The sequence below is a fragment of the Podarcis raffonei genome, chromosome 16 (genome assembly GCF_027172205.1).
Source record: "Podarcis raffonei isolate rPodRaf1 chromosome 16, rPodRaf1.pri, whole genome shotgun sequence".
NCBI lineage: Eukaryota > Metazoa > Chordata > Lepidosauria > Squamata > Lacertidae > Podarcis > Podarcis raffonei.
In genome coordinates, this window is record NC_070617.1 from 5523787 (window position 1) to 5545171 (window position 21385).

Below are 21385 nucleotides of genomic sequence, written 5' to 3' on the forward strand. Positions count from 1 at the left end.
GCTGATTTCCTTCAGAATGGAGATGTTTGATCTTCTTGCAGTCCATGGGACTCTCAAGAGTCTCCTCCAGCACCATAATTCAAAAGCATCAATTCTTCGGCGATTAGCCAGGAATAAAATCTACCGGGAATAAAATGAAAAAAAATCACTTTGAATGGTTGGTGACCCTTTTCTGTGGCACTTAATACCATTTTTATACCTTATTTTGGAAAGGTGTGCAAAGAGACCACAATTAGCTTTATTTTGATACTAAAATAAGCCCAGTTGAAAAATAAGTGAAACAAGAGGTTTTCTCTAAACTGACACAGAAATTGCATTAGCCTAAATCACTCAAAAATCAAAATTTTCAAAAAAAATTATCCTGCACCCAAATTTGGACCAAAAAATCTAAAAAAATTAATTTGAGGTTATCTCATAGCTATCTACATAGCTATGAGCTATCTCATAGCTTTTTTTTTTTTTAAAAAAAGAAAATCTGAGTTGTGAGAGCACGGTCGAATATTAAAATCAGTTGATTTGGCGTGGAATGACCTGGAAACTAAAAGGGGAAGAAGAATCAGTGTGTGTGTGTGTGTGTGTGTGTGTGTGTGGTGACGTAGCCTGCAATGAATTTCTAGATTTTGATTCCTTCAAGCCACGTCACGTCACAATGATTGGGTACGAGACATACTCCTATATTCTGCTCTCTCCAAACCTGCCTCCAGCCCTGACAGTATTCGCTTCTGAACTGCCTCCGTACAGCCTCCGTTAATCCTCAAGTGTTTGGCATTAAAAATACATCATTTCCTCTCATCTGTTTCTCCTTTAAGCACCCGGCTTGCAACAGGTGAAGCTAAAAATAACTCGCCTTAAAGAGGGCGGGGGGTGTCTCTCTTCCGTTGGAAAAATGAAATGCATACAAAACAGGGTGTCCAGCAATGAAGTCAGAAAGGAGAGGATCCCTGTATCTCCAATTCAGACATTCCTCCTAACTTTCAGTACACCAGTTCATGCGTATTTTCATTGCCGCTCCAGTCACCAAATGTGCAATGTAATCTCTCTCTCTATGGTTGTGTTTCTGACAAACGGGGCCGGTGAAAACAGGCAAGTCCAGATCCCTCTCCCATTAAATAACATGCACAGTTTAACCAAGGTTTGGATGGCCACCTGCCATGGATGATCTGGCCGAGATTTCTGCAGCGCAGGGTGTTGGACTAGATGATGCTCATGGTCTCTTCCAACTCCGCAGTTCTATGATCCTGTGATTCTAAAGGTACAGGACTTCACTCTTCTACAGAGGGCCACTCTATAAAGTGTTTTAAACCAACGACCCACAAGAGGGCGTGCTGAAGTTAATTTAACGGCTTGGAGGCGTGTAGTGAGAAATTGGCAGCCAGAACGGCAGACGATCTGGGCATGAAATTGAATTAAATTGCAAACACTGCAAACTCTGTACAAAATAGCTGCATAAACAAAATGCTGTCACGGTCACACAAAATGCACAGTTTATGTTCACTGACTCTATGCTATATTGCTCTTGCACAGCGCTTAGAAACTACAATAGTAAGCAATAGATATATTGCTAATCCATCCATCCATCCATGCTATTACTGGCACAGCACCTATGTATTTGAATGGAAATAGTTTCCCGGCAGCCTCCAGTTCTCCTTTCATGAGCTCTTGTGTGGACAAAGAACTTAGCTCACTGGCTCCCTAACCTTTTTTGGTCCCCCGCACCCTTGATTCCATAAACTCAACCCCAGTGCCCCCTACCCTATGTTGTGAACCACCCTGAGATCTACAGGTATAGAGGTGGTATACAAATTTAATACATAAAATGATAATATGCTATAAGAAGGGACACAGGTGGCGCTGTGGGTTAAACCACAGAGCCTAGGACTTGCTGATCAGAAGGTCAGTGGTTCGAATCTCTGTGACAGGGTGAGCTCCCATTGCTCGGTCCCTGCTCCTGCCAACCTAGCAGTTCGAAAGCACGCCAGTGCAAGTAGATAAATAGGTACCACTCCGGTGGGAAGGTAAACAGCGTTTCTGTGCGCTGCTCTGGTTTGCCAGAAGTGGCTTAGTAAGCTGGCCACATGACCCGGAAGCTGTACGCTGGCTCCTTCGGCCAGTAAAGTGAGATGAGCGCCGCAACCCCAGAGTCGGCCACGACTGGACCTAACAGTCAGGGGTTCCTTTACTTTTATGCTATAAGAAGCATTATTTAGAATAGTGGCTTCCACATCCCACTAGAAGCAAAGCAATAAAATTCAAAACAGTAACAATTAATTGCATGTTTATTCAAAATCCAACTAATCAGTTTAATGAGTTGAACAAAAAATGATGAACGTGACCCATTGATATGAGGTTTTCATAGTCTGATAGACATTTACACCTCCAGTGCCCCTGTGCCCCCTTCTTAGCTCTCAGCACCAACAGGTAATCTCATTTCCCCCCCAGGGGGCTGTACCATCCTCTTTGGGGACCACTGGGTTGGAAAGATTGGTAGCAGAATTTGCAGATGGTAAGCCCTGGAAGGAATACTCGGAGGAAAAATACAAAGAAAGAAAGAAAGATCCATTCTGCAGTCAATCCACTGCCCTCCTGCCTTGTGTGTGCCAAGAAGCCCAGGTCACTGCTGGTCACCTGCAAAGATTTCCTCATCCTCGACTAAGGTCTGTTTGTCTAAGGCAGAGGGCAGCCGGCAGAACGCCAGCGCCTTTCCTTCCATTTCCACAGCCGCCGTTGAAACCTGCAGTTTAGAAACTCCAAACGAGCTGAGCTGCTGAAAGGGTGAGCTATTAATTAATTCATTCATGATCATTAATTGGATTCCTTACCTACCCTTCACCTTAAGGTTCCTGGTTGGGTGCTGGCAGCGTAAAACAACAAGAACAGCAAGAACAACAACACCAGTTTAATGCAAATTACGGTCCAAAAAAATAGGGTGAGATCTAAAATACCGTATTTTTCGCTCTATAAGATGCACCAGACCACAAGATGCACCTAGTTTTTGGAGGAGGAAAACAAGAAAAAAAATATTCTGAATCTCAGAAGCCAGAACAGCAAAAGGGATCGCTGCGCAATGAAAGCAGCAACCCCTCTTGCTGTTCTGGCTTCTGGGATAGCTGTGCAGCCTGCATTCACTCCATAAGACGCACACACATTTCCCCTTACTTTTTAGGAGGGAAAAAGTGAGTCTTATAGAGCAAAAAATACGGTATATACAGATACATGTGGTGTCAAGGGCCAGGATAAAGAGGTGGGTCTTAATGACATGACAGAAACTACATTTTGAAGCTTTGGAATAGACCTCTGTGGGGAGGGAATTCTGCAGATTAGGGGTTGTCACTGGAGAAAGCCCTCTCTTTAGGGGCAGACATTGGTAATATGCCAGGCTTTGGGAAGGAGGCGCAAGACTCTGTGGTCTGGAAACTAGTTGCAACAGCCCAGCCATCCTGTCTGGCTGAAGGGGTGGTCTATGCCACACCCACCGCAAGATTTTGCTTGCCTTGAAAATTCTCCCCTTCTCTCTGCCCTCTATAATATTGGCCTGGCTTTGTAATAAAATGACCGCTCCCCATGTTAGTCTGTTCTCTTTCCCTCCGATTTATTTCACAGGCATTTCTCATGCCTTGGGGACAGTTCCGCTTTTGCAACTGGAACAAAGAACTTTGGAGCAGGGGTGGGCGGGTGGAGGGGGCTTGCTGCTCCAAAATAAAGTCTGGAAGCATTTTTGTTCAACCTCCAATCATCCAGGAGCAGAAATGAGTGAAACTGTTCCTGGTGTTTTCAGCCCTAAGTGTGGTTCACCAAATTTCCACACCGACTTCCACACCGAAAAGCTCAAGATACATGTTGATCTACCCACACGCAGTTGTTATCCCTGAGAAACCTAGAAAATAACAGGATATATTTATCCGAAAGTCTTCAAACTTACACAACCCTTTAAAAATTAGCTGGTGAAGGTGAATACTTTGAAACAGGGCCCTGTCCTGGTTTCTGATCCATAATTGACTCCTGACTTCTGCTCACTGATTGAAACTCCATGTCAAATCTGACTATGGACTAACATGAACTTATTTCTACTCATCAACTCTTATCTCTAATTCTGTAGCGAATTATTGTGTTATACATATCTTTATGAGTTTGAAATCTCTGTTTGAGTTTGTAATCTCTATCTGAGTCTGTAATCCTTGTCAGAATACATACTTTTGAATGGATTAGTTTTTGTCACAATTGACTATTGATTTGCGAGTAGGGACCACATCCACTATTGAAACTTGCATTGGCCTGAGTTTTTGCTGTGCTTTTTTCCTGGTATACAGTGGTACCTCAGGTTACATACGCTTCAGGTTACAAACGCTTCAGGTTACAGACTCCGCTAACCCAGAAATAGTGCTTCAGGTTAAGAACTTTGCTTCAGGATAAGAACAGAAATCGTGCTCCGGTGGTGCAGTGGCAGCAGGAGGCCCCATTAGCTAAAGTGATGCTTCAGGCTAAGAACAGTTTCAGGTTAAGAACGGACCTCTGGAACGAACTAAGTACTTAACCCGAGGTATCACTGTATTTGATAACAAGAACTCCAACTTATTTAACATGAAAATTTATCAGCATTTTAGTGCAAATTTCTCCCAATATCAACATTCATATGGATATGTCCAACAGACACATTTTTACAAAGTTGTTTCCTGTAATATAATGTATTTTTTTTGCATGCAATAGTCACAGGTGTATTTATCTTTATGCACACTTCACAATAGTATATGCAATCTATTTGTATATACTGTACACTTGTTGGCTGAAGGACTTCGTTGCAAAATTCAGTGCCAGTTTAAAAGGATGGCTGTACTTCGGTTCACATATTTTTTCAGAAAGTGTAAACATGGTGTGTTTTCCTTGGATTGTGGACTGAATCAGGAAATTGGAATTGTTGACACTGCAGTGCTTGTTGGGATGCATAAGGTAAAGGTAAAGGTACCCCTGCCCGTATGGGCCAGTCTTGACAGACTCTAGGGTTGTGTGCCCATCTCACTCAAGAGGCCGGGGGCCAGCGCTGTCCGGAGACACTTCCGGGTCACGTGGCCAGCGTGACATCGCTGCTGTGGCAAGCCAGAGCCGCACACGGAAACGCCGTTTACCTTCCCGCTAGTAAGCGGTCCCTATTTATCTACTTGCACCCGGGGGTGCTTTCGAACTGCTAGGTTGGCAGGTGCTGGAACCGAACAACAGGAGCGCACCCCGCCGCGGGGATTCGAACCGCCGACCTTTCGATCGGCAAGCCCTAGGCACTGAGGCTTTTACCCACAGCGCCACCCGCGTCCCTTGTTGGGATGCATATATATGCCAAAATCACATTTGGGGCAAGTACTCTTTGGTGAGAGAACCTCAGCATAGATTTATAGTCACAAAATATTCAGCAAAATGTGGAGATAAAGGCTGCTAGACCCTTAAAATGTGCCCTTTAAAGTGAGTTCCAAAGTTCTCCTCTTCCCCCAGCATAGAAAAAGACCACACATTTGGGAAGTTAAAAATAGTTTACTTACAAACTCTTCCAAGGTCAGGTTCATGTGGATTTCTGCCTGAGAGACTTTTTTTTCGTAGGTGGTGAAGAGAGATTCTCACGAAATAAACTTGATCTCTCGCACTCTGAAGAATGAAGGCACTTGTGGCCATTCTGCTTTGTGTGATTGTCTTCCCAAAAGGTTTGGAGTGTGGTAAGTCTAAGTATGTTCATAGGGGAAGAGGGGAGAACTAGCTACATAATGTTTTGTAAAGCTTTTATTGCCTCAATTTCCCTCCCTAAAACCACACTGACGTTTCCTTTCCTTCTCCGCTTCTGAACCAACCAAAGGGCCACACTACCTTATGTTTCAAGACCACTGTCTCATAGACAGCTGCCCTCCAAAAGGGCAAAAACATATTTCCTTCTCCACCCCAGTTCCCTTTTTCTTTCTCTCTCTCTCTTTCTCTCTCACACATATGCAAGACATAGCATGCCTCCATCAGTGTCAAAGTTTATTGACCAAAGTTCTTGCAAACCTCCCTCCCAGTTTTGTAGCAATTTCTTAAACATTTCAGCAAAAAAAACCCCGCTTGCACATTTCCCCCAAGTTTCTTTTTTTCTTTTAACTTTTATTGATAAATGCAATACTTACAAACACAAACCAAAACACTAAACACTCTTATTATACATAGATACATACATCTCTCAACTTAGATTACAAAAAAAGAAAACAAACATACAAACTAAACATGCAGACATAAATTTTAACTTCCCTCCACCTATATGTGGCTTCCTTTGCTTGTTTTCTTCTTTTCGCTGTGTTATCAATATTATTTTCGACTATCTCATCTTATACCCATTTCTTCTTAATTTTTTACCCTATAAGTTTCATTCATTGCATATTGATATATTAATATCAGAACAATGTTTTTTTGATGTATTCCTTCATGCAAGTTCACTCCTCTATCAGTTTTTGGTCTGATTGGCCTCTTACCACTGCTGTAAGTCTTGTTGATTCTGTATATTCACAAAATCTTATTTGCTATTCTCTTATTGAGGGAGTTTTTTCTCCCTTCCAATTTTTTGCTATAATCATCCTGGCCGTAGCGGTTGCAAATAAGCAAACCTTTTTTCCTAGCTGCAGGCATGTCAGTCGATATAATTCTCAAGTTTCCCCAGACATTTCGAAAGGCTGCTGAGATCTCCGCCCTCGCCACAAGACAATATCACCAATGCAACTATCTGTAAACAAAAATAAACTTCCAGACAAATGGCCAAAGTAGTTTCTCTTCCAAATAGGTTTTATCTTAAACAATTGCAAATGCATTGAGCAAAGAGCTCACTTGTAATATATCAGTGGCTCAGTGCTCATTTATTTTCTTTTGGAAGAAAACTTATCACTTGTGTCAATTGCAGTAGCCATTGTATCACCACCCTCCTGTTCATTGTTTTATTGAAATTTCCGCCGTGCAAAGTCCGGGATTTTCCAGTCGTATGGCTCTATATAGGGAGATTTTAAAAAAGCCTCAAATCGATTTACAATCAAGGTAAGAAATAAAATAATAATATAAATAGAAAGGAGATTTAACAGTGTCACATAACGTCATTGGTGCTACCCAACTGCCTAGAAAAACAGAAAAATGATTTTGCCTGGTACTGAAATGATGACGAAATCGGCACCAGTCAAATTGCCAGGGGAAACATTCCCTTAACAGCATGGCTACTACAGGGAAGGCCCTGTTCTCTCATCGCCAACCCCTGGACCTCCCTTGAAGGTAGGACACAAAGAAGATCCTCAGATGGTTTTAAGGGGGAAAGCGGTTCTTTAGCCATAGCAGTCCCAGTGTCTGATCCTCCTCTTCATCAGACATCCTAAATTGAGGCGGTGTTTGACAGCTGGGTGGGAATGTGGGGCAGGATTATGAGAATTTATCATGGTGATGGCATGAAATAAGACCGCCCAGAAGACTTTACAGTGGCACCTCTGGTTGCAAATGGGATCTGTTCCAGAGGCCCATTCTCAACCTGAACAGAAAGCAACTGGCGTCTGCGCATGCATGGGTCGTGATTCGACGCTTCTGCGCATGCGCGTGACATCATTTTGCATGTCTGCGCATGCGCGAGCGGAAATAACCCGTTCCGTTACTTCCGGGTCGCCGTGGGACGCAACCTGAAAATGCACAACCTGAAGCTATCGTAACAGGAGGTATGACTGTAGATCGAGAGGTCCACAAAACACATTCCCACCTCTTTCCCCAATAAATGCACTCCACCTTTCCTCTCCTGAGTCTAATAAGGAGCCCCTTCTGCGCAGACACGGACGGTTGCATCGCCTCCTTGAAAAGAGACATCCTCAAGCTGATGGTCAAATGGGAAGATGCCAGCTGCCTGCAGAACCAGCAGGGCCTGGTCCCAAACCTCCTCCAGACCCTCCCTCGGAGCTGCAAGGAAATCAAAACGGCTCTGGAAGGAGCCCCAGGTAGGTAAGCCAGGAAGGAGATGTGCCAGATCAGGGGCTCTTCGTAGGCATCACAAGGGGGTTGGACCAAATGCCCCTTTAGGTCCCTTCTGACTCTACAATTCTCTGATTCTGTGCTCACTGCTGTGTCAGGGAATGGTCTGAAAACGAGAACTGGGGACTGCATTCTATGCCAGACCAGCTTCTCTCTGATGGAGAGCTGTAGGGGGAAGAGTCGCCCCCCCCTCCGTCCACAACTTGTTCAGAAACAGAGAGAGACAGGAGCTGAACAGCTTAGGGAGGAGCTACCTAGTTACGAGATAATGACAAGGGAGACAGAAGGGAGGGTGCAGCTAGCTGAGACGCCACTTGAGAGTGTGGGGGACACCGCCCTCACCGTGGACTCGGAGGTCCGAACGTATCAGGGAGCAAAAGAGGCAGAGGGAGGGATGAACTTAATTGTTGCGGAGGTCGGAGGTCGGATTTAGAGTAGCCAACTACCCTGCTTGCAGAGAGCTGTATATTTGTGCTTGCGACATGATGCTGTAATAAAAGGACCATAAATATATCAAATGCTCGTAAATTCTTATCTGTGGAGCTACCGAAGGGAGGGGAGGAATCTCTACACGGCAAGGATTACAAAACGTGATCAGAGTCGATGCCGCCAACTGAGAGAGGGTCATAACGATAGCCTGTTTGGCTCATCGGCAGATGGGTTGTATTTCCTGAGCACGGAGGATGGTGAGATCTACCAAACCTTCTGCGACATGTCCACCAACGGAGGCGGCTGGACGCTGGTGGCCAGCATCCACGAGAACAACATTTATGGGAAGTGCACCCTGGGAGATCGCTGGTCTAGTCAACAAAGGAACACTGCCGATTACCCAAGTGGAGAAGGCAACTGGTCCAATAACAACACCTTTGGGACGGCTGTGGGCTCAACGTGTGATGACTATAAGGTGAGGCTCTGTTACCTTTCTTGAGCTTCTTGAGGACGTGGGTGGCGCTGTGGTCTAACCACTGAGCCTCTTGGGCTTGCTGATCAGAAGGTCGGCGGTTTGAATCCCTGCGACGGGGTGAGCTCCTGTTGCTCTGTCCGAACTCCTGCCAACTTAGCAGTTCGAAAGCACACAGTGCAAGCAGATAAATAGGTACTGCTGTGGCTGGAAGGTAAACAGCATTTGCATGTGCTCTGGTTTCCTTCACGGTGTTCTGTTGTGCCAGAAGCAGCTTAGTCACGCTGGCTAGCTCAGTTGGGGGGGGGGGCTTGTGGACAGGTCAAATGACCTCCGTGGGCTGCTTCCAGCACATGGGCTTTAGGTTGCTGACCCCTGCCCTATAACTTCCTGCCTAACTTTTCATTCCACTTTGGTTGCGTTATGGAGTCATCCCTCTAGATGGCAGCAATGTGTTAACCTTGTGGAAGCATCACAGAACAACTACCGTATTTTTCTCTCTATAAGACACACTTTTCCCCCTCCAAAAATTAAGGGGAAATGTGTGCGTGTCTTATGGAGCGAATGCAGGGTCCATGGCTTCAGCGAAAGCAACGTGAAGCCTCCAGAGCTCAGCTGCACTCCGGAGGCTTCGGGCGGCTATCCCTGAAGCCAGGAGGGCAAGAGGGGTCGGTGCGCACTGACCCCTCTTGCTCTCCTGGCTTCGCTTCGCTGGAGAGGCGCTGCACAGCTTTCTCTCTCTGTGCAGCGCCCCTTCAGCGAAGCGGGAGGAGAAATGGAAGGGGCTCCATTTCTCCTGCTGCTTCACTGAAGGGGCGCTGCGCAGAGAGGGAGAGAATTGTTTTTCCTTGTTCTCCCTTTCTAAAACTAGGTGCGTCTTATGGTCGGGTGCGTCCTATAGAGCGAAAAATCTGTATTAAAGCAGAGTCTTGTACGGATGGTCCATTATGAATCCACCACTGAGGCACTCTGATTGCAGAATAAGGCCCTGACTAAATATATAGGTGTTTTCTCCTACCCTCTTCTGATATTTTACAGAATCCAGGCTACTCTGACCTCCAAGCACGGGATATGGCCATCTGGCATGTCCCAAACAACACCCCCATGAGGGAATGGCGTGACTCTGCCTTCTTGAGGTATCACACAGAGACCGGATTCTTGTCTGTAGAAGGAGGGAACCTTCACGGGCTTTATCAGGTAACTGATGTGGCTGAACATGATAGCCATGTTCAAATATATAAAAGGATGTCACATAGAGGAGGGAGAAAGGTTGTTTTCTGCTGCTCCAGAGAAGCGGACACGGAGCAATGGATCCAAACTACAAGAAAGAAGATTCCACCTAAACATTAGGAAGAACTTCCTGACAGTAAGAGCTGTTCGACAGTGGAATTTGCTGCCAAGGAGTGTGGTGGAGTCTCCTTCTTTGGAGGTCTTTAAGCAGAGGCTTGACAACCATATGTCAGGAGTGCTCTGATGGTGTTTCCTGCTTGGCAGGGGGTTGGACTCAATGGCCCTTGCGGTCTCTTCCAACTCTATGATTCTATGATTCTATGAATGGACAGTCAATATTTAGTGCCTCGGTTAGCCCAAACTTCTCAAAAGGATGTGGTGGTGTGTGTTTGAGAGCAGATTTCTAAATACCCGAAGACCTCAGATGTAGATCTCAGAGGTCCAGGTTCCCATCCCGTCACAACTTCACTCTGCCCTCTGTTATGACTTTGTTAGGGAAAACATGGAAAAGGGATGCTCGCCCCGCCCCCATGGCCCAACCCTTGAGAGTACAGCATGTGCGCCACTCTGGGTGTTGGAGCAGCTAGCTTCACCTCTGTCTGGAGGCTGTAGATGCTTCTGAATGCTAGTTATTGGAAACCGGAGGAGGGGAGAATATCTCTTGTGCCCGGGCCCTCCTTGAGGGTTTCCCATTGGTGCACCGGGTTGACCACTGAGAGAATAGAATTCTGGACTAGATGGGCCACTGCTCTGATCCAGCAGGCTTTTCTTATGTCCTTAAATGTGATCAAATTAATAAGTAAATAAGGAAGGACACAGGGAGGATGATGCAATTACAGTGGTACCTCGGGTTACATACGCTTCAGGTTACATACACTTCATACACTTCAAAGAAGAAATAGTGCTTCAGGTTAAGAACTTTGCTTCAGGATGAGAACAGAAATTGTGCTCCAGCGGCACGGCGGCAGAGGAGGCCCCATTAGCTAAAGTGGTGCCTCAGGTTAAGAACAGTTTCAGGTTAAGAATGGACCTCTGGAACGAATTAAGTACTTAACCTGAGGTACCACTGTATATTCTTTTTAAACAAATTTGATGCTCAGGCTGGTATGCTTCTAAGTTGAACAGGCCAAGGTCTCTCTCTCTCTCTCTCTCTCTCTCTCTCTCTCTCTCTCTGGTTTATTTCCCATTTGTTCTTCTTTCCAGCAATACCCAGTCAAGTTTGGGCTTGGCAGCTGCCCAGCTAATAATGGCCCCATCGTCCCTGTCGTCTATGACACCGGAAATGCGCAACAAACGGCGTTCTATTACTCTCCAAATTCCAGAGGCAAGTCCATTCCGGTCTGAAGATACACCCACATGGATTTTCCTTGAAGGATCCTGGGAAATTTTGTTTGTAAAGGGAATTGTAGCTCGGGGAGGGGTAAGTTAGAACCCCCAGGATTCTTTGGGGGGCGGAGCTGTGTGCTTTAAAGGTACGTTGAATGTGCATCATCTGTTTTATATATGTGTTGCGGATGTGAGCTTTGTCCCCGTGCCTTTCGAAGAGGAGTAGACAAATTGACGGAGGAGGCGAAAGCTGTTAATTGCTCTCAGCCACCAAGACTGTGTTCTCCCTCCCCGCCTCTCTGTCTTTCCAGGTGAATTTGTCGCTGGCTACATACAGTTCCGGGTCTTCAACAACGAGAAAGCTGCCATGGCGCTCTGTGCTGGGATCAAAGCCACCGGCTGTAACACAGAAACGGTGAGTTGTAAGTTGGTGGAAAGAGAGCCAGGACTCAGCTACATTGTTGTTGTTGTTGTTTAGTCGTGTCCAACTCTTCGTGACCCCGTGGACCAGAGCACGCCAGGCACTCCTGTCTTCCACTGCCTCCCGCAGTTTGGTCAAACTCATGCTGGTAGCTTCGAGAACACTGTCCACCCATCTCGTCCTCTGTCGTCCCCTTCTCCTTGTGCCCTCCATCTTTCCCAACATCAGGGTCTTTTCCAGGGAGTCTTCTCTTCTCATGAGGTGGCCAAAGTCTTGGAGCCTCAGCTTCAGGATCTGTCCTTCCAGGGAGCACTCAGGGCTGAATTCCTTAAGAATGGAGATGTTTGATCTTCTTGCAGTCCATGGGACTCTCAAGAGTCTCCCCCAGCACCAGAATTCAAAAGCAGCTACATTAGCAAAGAAAAAAGGAACTGAATGTGTTTTAAACATGCAACACCAGATGGCGGAAGAGAGAAGGAATGGTTTAAAATGAGATGTCCCTAGCGGTGGAGCTAGCTGCTCAGGCACCTGGAGGGGTGGGGTGGAGGAGCTGTCCAGGGGGGGCATTGGCGCCCATTGGGGATGATCGGCACTGCGATCATTGGCCATTGGGGGCTATTGGCACAGCAATCGGCGCCCATTGGGGGCGATTAGTGCCCAGGGGGCCAGGGTGGCGATCTGCTCAGGGGGGATTTTGTCACCCCTCTGAGGGATGACACCCAGGGGTTTCCCCTAGGTTTCCCCTTGGATTTTTTCTCCTTTTATTTAAAACAATTTAATTTCTGACTTACCGTACTTTTCCGTGTATAAGACTAGGTTTTTTAAAATTAAAAATTACGTTGATAATTGTGGGTCGTCTTATACACGGATACAATCTTCCCCCATTTTCTCAATTTGGAGTCCCAAAAATAGGGGGTGGGGCGTCTTATACTTGGGGGCATGTTATAAATGAAAAAATGTACCTCGGGTTAAGTACTTAATTCGTTCCGGAGGTCCATTCTTAACCTGAAACTGTTCTCAAACTGAAGCACCACTTTAGCTAATGGGGCCTCCTGCTGCCGCCGGAGCACGATTTCTGTTCTCATCCTGAAGCAAAGTTCTTAACCCGAGGTACTATTTCTGGGTTAGCGGAGTCTGTACCCTGAAGCGTCTGTAACCTGAAGCATCTGTAACCCCAGGTACCACTTTATTTATAGTGGTTTCCCCACTGTGTTTAGATCCACTCCCGGGGTGGCATAGTGGTTAGAGTGTTGGACTAGGACCTGAGAGACAGGGGTTCAAATCCTTGCTCAGCCATGGAGATCACTGGGTTTGACCATTTTGGGTGGGGGGTAGTTGCTGCCTCTCAGACTAACCTACCTCACAGGGTTATTGCGGGGATTAAATGGGGGGGGGGAGGAAACCACATATTCCACCTTGCAGGAAAAAAAGGTGTGATAAATACCGTATTTTTTGCTCTATAAGACTCTCTTTTTCCCTCCTAAAAAGTAAGGGGAAATGTGTGTGCGTCTTATGGAGAGAATGCAGGCTGCGCAGCTATCCCAGAAGCCAGAACAGCAAGAGGGATTGCTGCTTTCACTGCGCAGCGATCCCTCTTGCTGTTCTGGCTTCTGAGATTCATAATATTTTTTTTCTTGTTTCCTCCTCCCAAAACTAGGTGTGTCTTGTGGTCTGGTGCGTCTTATAGAGCGAAAAATGCGGTAAATAATAATAAAAGAGGCAGGATAAGTTTGGGAGCTGTATTGTCCCGCCGGCGATGTCGAATATGATGAAGGCCACTCCCAGTTCCGAGCTAGACTCTCCCAAATTTCCTTTCTCCAGTTCTGTGTCGGTGGAGGAGGGTACTTTCCGGAATCAAGCCGGCAGTGCGGCGACTACACGGCCTTCGACTGGGAAGGCTACGGCACCCACACTGGCTGGAGTGCTTCAAAACAGTTGCTGGAGTCTGCGATGCTGATCTTTTACCGCTGAGTCTAAGACCGCTGCCGATTCTCTGAGCACCAGAGCTTTGGACTGGAGAATGAGGACGTTTCCCCCAGCTAAATCTCATCTCATGTCAACAAGGCTAATGCAACCATCTGGTTCATACGAGTCTTAGTCTTTCTTGCACCATTCCATTAAAAGCATCTCGCCACTGCCCACGAATTCTAGTTTCGTCTCTTCGTGGTTGCATTCTGACCAAGCTGTCTGCTTACAACGTTGCGGGGGAACGGAATAAATATCGGTGTTTGGGGGGAAGGGAAGGCATTTGTGCCAAGGAGGCGGAAATTCAGATCAGCTTGCATTTGAGTTGCAAAGCTGTTTCATTAGCCCTTCCCGAAATACTATGTGAAGCAGAACCGCCCTTCCAAATTGGCACCTTCTCGAATTCTGTGGTGCAGTTCTCCATTCAAATGAAAATGGTATATCAGGAGAAACTCTGCCTAAAGAAATATATATGTGTGATGCATTCTGTCAGGGTGGTTCTTTGCCAAAGTGTGTACATTAGGCACAACTGCATGCAAAAAAAAAAATTACAATTGTCTGTGTCAGGATGATATGTGGGTGCTAGCTGAGATAAAAACCTGGAATTCCAGCCAGCTTTTACAAGATTTATTAAGTCCAAAAACTATGTACAGTACGGAGCTCTTAAAAGCATGTCTTCCTCAGTTGCCATCAGTTGCCGGAAGTGGCTCGTGCCTTTTCCCTTTCCAGCATAGAAACTTCCTGGCCCCCCCCCTTTTCCTCCTCTCCTTACGTAAAAACCGAAGCAGTGGAGGCTGTTCCTTTCTCTTTGTTTCTGTGTTTCCTGACAGCCCCTCCTCCTCTCTCTGATGAAGTGCAGCTGCCATAGCTGTCAACTTACAGATTTGAAAATAAGGGACCAGCAGCCTCGAAAATAAGGGACCAGCAACCAGAATAAGGGATTTTTTGGGCACAGGTATGTTCAACTTCTGAGCCCCTCTGAGCCAAAGGCAGAAAGCCCAGCCAGCAGCCAAAAGAAGCCTCATCAATAAGGGACAGCAGCGGGACATGGTGCTGGGATAAGGGACTGTCCCGTCAAATAAGGGACGCTTGACAGCTATGGCAGGTGCTCATTAAAGGAGGTGGCTCCCTGTACATTCTGATCTCTCCCCCCTTCTCAGCCAACACATCCCTGACAGTATGGATTATTATCATTATGAACTTTATTACCGTATTTTTCGCCCTATAGGACGCACTTTTTCCCCTCCAAAAATGAAGGGGAAATCTGTGTGCGTCCTATGGGGCAAATACAGGCTTTCGCTGAAGCTTGGAGAGCTAGAGGGGTCGGTGCACACCGACCACTCTTGCTATCCAGGCTTCAGGAAGCTATCAGCAAGCCTGGGGAGCCCGCGGGAGTTCCCGCAGGGCTCCCTAAGCTGCGGATAGCAGCCTGCCACCCGGCGCGCGGGGCGCCCTGAAGCAGAGCGCCCCGCGCGCCGGGCAGACATCCGCAGCGTGGGGAGCCCTGCGGGAGTTCCCGCAGGGCTCCCCACGCTGCAGATAGCAGCCTGCCACCCAGCGCGCAGGACGCCCTGAAGCAGAGCGGTGCAGCGCCGCCATCCCACTGTTCCCTGACCTGGTTTTGGGGGGGAAATAAAGGGGAAAAAATTTTCCTTTATTCCCCTCCCAAAAAAACTAGGTGCGTCCTATGGGACGAAAAATACGGTAACTACCTTTTACCAGCAGGCCCCAGGGCAGGTTATCACACTTTAAAATTCAGAATTAAAACAGTTAAAACATATTGAATTCGCATTAGCTTTGGTCATCCTTGTTTAAAACAAAAGCTGGTCTGTCGTCCACTCAAAGCTCCTCTTCTTTAGTTTGTAGAAATAAGGGTAACTCAAGACTCATGATCTTTTTGAAGATTTGCCGTGGGCTTGAAAATCCCTTCCTAATCAGATTTTTTACTCCTCCAGGGAAGTTTGAGATTCACTTGAAAGGTCAGTCAGCATCTTGTGATCGCTGCTGAATGGACCATTTTATTTCTGGATGGACTTTTTTTGGGAGGGAGTACTCAAAGTTTCAGTTTTGATTGAAGGATTATTTGAATGGAGTTTCCATCCTTATTCTCCTATTTTGCTGAGGGGTATCCTGGCTCTCCCTCGAAAAACAGACCCCCAACAACAACAGTGTTATAAGAAAAACTGCTCCTTTTTCCTTATGGGGTATTCCGGAGCACATACAGAGTCTTTAAGTGGGTTCCCTATCAGTAGAAGAAATAACAGAGGCCAACCACAGTATACTGAGAAGCAAAGCAGCTAGTAAGCCTGATCTTTATTCAAGGAACTATTGCAACAGGGTCCCCACTCACCACACGCAGGAGGGAGGAGAACCCTGAACAACGGTGCACAAGCCCTTATATATACTCTTGAAATTGCCCACCCTGGAGCCCAAGACCACCTCCCAAAACATCATGCATACATCACAGAAGGAGGCGGTCCACAGCAGAAATCCTGTCTGCCAGGATACCTGGCCATTCTTTTGTGATGGTTAATACTTTTAGTTCCTGAATCCAGGTCACAGACTCACCCTATTCATAAGCAAATGCGCCCTTAAGACAGGATTTGCAAGCAAAAAGACAATGGGAAGGCATTCCCCTTACAGCAGAGGAATCTTTGAGGTCATTGGGAGAGTCAAAATGGCTTCAGGATTGCTCTCCTGTACTATTTCAGACACATGGTTAATATATTTAGATATGTGTGTATTTATGAATATTTATTTTATATTTCCAGGGGTCAGCAAGGTTTACCTCACCTGGGATGGTTCACTCCAGCGCAGATCCCTCTGTGGGCTGGATTCTGAATCCTATTGTTCTAGGACCAATCAGACTGCTGCATTCTGAAACCTATTGTTCTAGGACCAATCAGGCTGCTGCATTTTGGATCCTGTTCAACTCAGTACATAACATACGACCACCTTCTTGCTTTCCCATAAGCCCTGCTTAAGAGAGTTAGCAACTGCTTCAGATTCAGGTAACTTAGTCAGACTGAAAGTTGTGGTCAGGAAAGGGAAAATATGCCTTTACATTTTCCAGCAGATATACACAATGTAAAACTTCATTTATTTACATTAATTATTATTAATCATCAAGGAAAGAAATGTGAGTCACAGGATTAGTAAAGATAGAAAAATAAATGTAAAGACCTGCTCACCTCCCTTTTACATGTTTGCGAGGAATGTGGGTTACATGTTACTCTTCCCTCCTAAAAAAAATGTTTAGGGGTATTCTCATTTTCCTACTCGTATTGAAATAGTGCCCCTCAATGAGGCCAAACTTAGATTCAGAAAATGTTTAGGGGTGTGCGTCTCCCCAGAAAAAAGCACTGCATGTAGGGGATTCCCTGCCTGGAGTTTAGAGAAGGAAGAATCTCAGTCTGGTTTCTATTTTAGCATGAAGCTCCCTTATCTACCCAACTCATACACCCAGGAATGAGTCAAAAACCGAAGCGAAACCGGCCTTTGCATTTTGAATTACTATTATTATTTGCTCCTCTCCAAATTTTGCAATGCAGTTCTCCAGCCAAAATATCTGTGCAAAATAAAATTTTAAAAAAATGTGGCATTAGGGGGGAAAAGTGTGTACAAAAATTGGCAAAAATGGCATATGAAAATGCACAAAGTCAAGGGAAAGCGCTTGCAGTCCTTTGAATATCAGGGAATATTGCACTGAAATATGGGCATTGTAGGATAAAGGTAAAGGGACCCCTGACCATTAGGTCTAGTCATGACCAACTTTGCGGTTCCGGTGCTCATCTCGCTTTACTGGCCGAGGGAGCCGGCGTACAGCTTCCGGGTCTTGTGGCCAGCATGACTAAGCCGCTTCTGGTGAACCAGAGCAGCGCACGGAAACACCGTTTACCTACCGCCGGAGTGGTACCTATTTATCTACTTGCACTTTGACGTGCTTTTGAACTGCTAGGTTGGCAGGAGCAGGGACCAAGCAACAGGAGCTCACCCCATCGCGGGGATTCAAACCGTTGACCTTCTGATCGGAAAGTCCTAGGCTCTGTGGTTTAACCCACAGCGCCACCGCGGGAACCAAAATGCTGACCGATTTTCATGAACTTTCCCCCCAAGTAACTCAAAGTGGCATGCCTTCTATGGGTGGGTAAGGGTCAAGAGAGCTTCCTTTAAGAGGACTCGGTTTATTTTGTTGCTATTTTTTACAGCTGTTTCCCCAAAACATCAATAAAAAAACCTAACCGGAGAAGCACCGAAGCCACTAAAAACACAACCTTCAGTCCGGCTGTGGAAAGTGTCTGTGTCTGTGTGAAGTCCCAGAAATTTTCACCATGTTGTTGTTGCAAGCCTCCTCTTTTGGCATTTGCAAATCCCTAGCAAAAATAACCAAAATCATGTAAGGGGGAACAGATTATCATGTGCTCATTATGTCACAGTGTGAAATTTATTCCTCTTTACTTCCTTTAATTGTGTTGTTGGCATTTGCATGCTGCTGCGTAGCATGAGGTTTTCTGTGTGGCTTAGAAAAAAATTAATTAAAAATCATTTTGCATACAGCCATAATATTCAAAAACCCTATGTAAATACCTTCCTCTAAAAAACCCCACACTCTTTGCATTTTCAGAATTAAAAACCACAAAGAAAAGAAAAGGAAAAGGCTTTCTATATATTCCCTCACTCAGCGCTTTCCTTCCTTCTAAAAATAATATTTAGGGTGTTAACGGAGGAATCTGAGGGCTCCCTTGGACAAAAAAACAAGGGCACCAGCCAGGATTACCAGAGCAAAACAGCAGCCAGTAGGCTTGGTCTTTATTGAAGACTGTCGCGACAGGACTCCCACCTGCCACCAGGTGAAACAAAATGGAAGCCCAGAACAAAAGAAGACCCCAACTTTTATCAGTTACTAATCCCCCAAACTACACCCCTAGAACTACATCACAACTACATCATGACTACATCATTGACACATCACAAAAAGGAGGGGTTGAGGGAGGAGTTGTGGAGGTAACCTGAGTATCTTGTCACCTGGCTTGTTCCTCCTTTCCCCCTCCCCATGAGTCATTTCCTGAGGACAAAAGGGAGTTGGCAGTTTCCTGCCCCCAGAGGAAAGATCTGATCATTGTCCTTTGTTCCAGTCCGTGTTGAATCCACTCCCATATGCAAGTCCTTTGTGACCTTGATGGTCTTCTGTCTGGGACCATCAAGGTTGTCATGCCCACTAGGTAGGGCTCCTATGTATGTGCTGGTATGCTCAAGGGATAATGGCTGCCCTGTATCAAACCTTCCCCATTTTATAGTCCTTCCTTCATGGAGTAAAATAAAAGAGGAACGGTGCAGATCTGATGTATGGTTAATTTTCTATGAATTTATAACAGAAGCGTAGCATATGTCATGTGTGTGTGTGTGTGTGTGTGTGTGTCGAGTTTGTATAAACTGAATGATTGGGGGGGGTTTCCTGCGACAAGGGGTACTCTAATTTTCCTACTCATATTGAAATACTGCCCCTTAATGAGGCCAAACTTAGATGCACATAATGTTTAGGGGTGTGCGTACCCCTGCGTACCCCCAGAAAAAAACAAACACTGCCCTTTGTAAAGATTTCTGAGTAATCTTGACAGCTGTGGGATAAGAAGGCAGGTCCTCTTTAGGCTCAGTAACCAGTTAAAAAACAGGAGGCAGAGAGTTTAAAAAACAGGAGGCAGAAAGGAATGTAAGATATGAGCCCCACCACGGACTGGTATAAGAGCTTGTTAAAATTCTCTGTAGTCTATGCTTCATCATAATCTTTGCTTTGACTGTAAGCAGGGGGAAAACTCAGTTCCTGGCCAAGAAGTCATGAGCATAAACTCATGACCGTAACATAAACAGCTGAGTTTTCCAAAAAACAAACAAACAGCGCCAGCAGCTTTTACCCTAAATATGGAACTGTTGATAGAAGCAACATTTCTTGAGCTGGGACTCGTAGACCTCTGGTGATTCTGAACATTGAACAATTCAGGGCAGACAAAATAAAATAACTTCTTTATGCGGCTCGCAGTTAAACTGTGGCACTCCAGTGATGAACATCAACTAGGGTAGGTATAAAAGAGGATGAGACAAATCTGAGAAGGACAATTAGCCGTGATGGTTATGCTCTGATTCCATAGCTGGAGGCAGAGACGCTTCTGAATATCAGTGGCTGGAAGCCAAAGGAGGGAAGAGTTGCTCTTATGCTCAGATCCTGATTGCTCAGAATACTTGCAAGAAGTATCTGCCTGGCCATTGCAAAACCTCCAACATTTCTATGTTGAAAATAGGGACGTCCTAAGGAAAAGAGGGACATTCCGGGATCAAATCAGAAACCGGAATGGTTTCTGTAAATCCAGAACAGTAAACCCTGGAAAATAATAATAATAATAATAATAATAATAATAATAATAATAATAATAATAATAATTTATACCCCACCCTCCCCAGCCAAAACCGGGCTCAGGGCAGCTAACACCAGGTATAAAAACAATTGATTAAAATACAACTTAAAAACAAGATTAAAATACAACATTAAAATGCAGTCTCATTTCAGTAGAAACTCAAATCAAAAACTTTTTGGGGATGAAAACGTCAAATCTTCACCAAGGCCAACTATCCAGACTGGTCCTACATGGGCCAGAAAAAAGCCAGGGAAGTCCTCAAATAGGAGTTCCATCACAGAAGGAGAAAGGAAAAAGGACAGAGGGGGAGGGGATCCATAACTGTTATGTACTGAGTTGAATAGGATCCAAAAGGCAGCAGTCTGATTGGTCCTAGCACAATAGGATTCAGAATGCAGCAGTCTGATTGGTCCACAGGAGCCACCCAATCCAGCTCCAGGTGGAAGTGAATCCGCAACCTGATTGGCCTACAGGTGAATCCCAGAATTAGCCAATCACGTGGGGCCCATTGTGTAAATAATGTATATAAAGCAGACATTCTGGAGGAACTTCCATTCCTCCTCACCACTATGAGCTGAATAAAGAGCATGAAATCCACTCTCAACTCCAAGTATAATTCAATAACAATGGACTGATACAGCATGAGACAGTTCCCTATTGAAAACAAGGTTTTATTCAGGACCACGAAGACGAAAACCTTGCTTTTGTTTGTAGGAAAGGGTCATGGGCTCAGTACGGAAGGTTTTCTTACAAGGAAACTTTGAATCTGAAATGAAAGCAAGGCAGCCGTCTCTTCTTAAAGCGAAGTGGGGGGGGGGGATGTGCTCTCTCTATTCTCATAAAAGCTGAAAACACAACACAAAAAAGCACGCCGCTAGCCTTCGGTGTTCAGCAATCGGTTGCAAGAACATAGGTCAAAATGCACTGCTTCTCACCTCTCCGCAGACATGCCCACAGCCTGCTGTCTTGCGAACCCGAGAGCAGAGGATGGAGACATCTGCACCGTTCGGCTGCTCCAAGCAACGGCCAAGCCTGTCGTGTGGGCGTCGTGGTCAGAGGGTGGCCTACTTGTGGCTGCTCAGGGGTGGTGGGCTTCAGGCGTGAGAGGTATGAGAAACCAGAAGAGGCCTCAAG

At 45.7% G+C, this 21385-nt stretch overlaps 1 protein-coding gene across 1 annotated transcript; it reads left to right on the forward strand.

Moving 5' to 3' along the window:
* Window positions 1-2693: 2693 nt before the first annotated feature.
* LOC128404098 (intelectin-1-like) lies at window positions 2694-14047 on the forward strand. The gene is made up of 8 exons (XM_053369410.1): window positions 2694-2772; window positions 5584-5696; window positions 7800-7964; window positions 8655-8902; window positions 9938-10096; window positions 11333-11453; window positions 11767-11870; window positions 13698-14047. Exons 2-8 carry the CDS (start codon window positions 5636-5638, stop codon window positions 13845-13847), a joined length of 1008 nt encoding a protein of 335 aa, XP_053225385.1. The 5' UTR covers window positions 2694-2772; window positions 5584-5635; the 3' UTR covers window positions 13848-14047.
* The last annotated feature ends 7338 nt before the right edge of the window (window positions 14048-21385 follow it).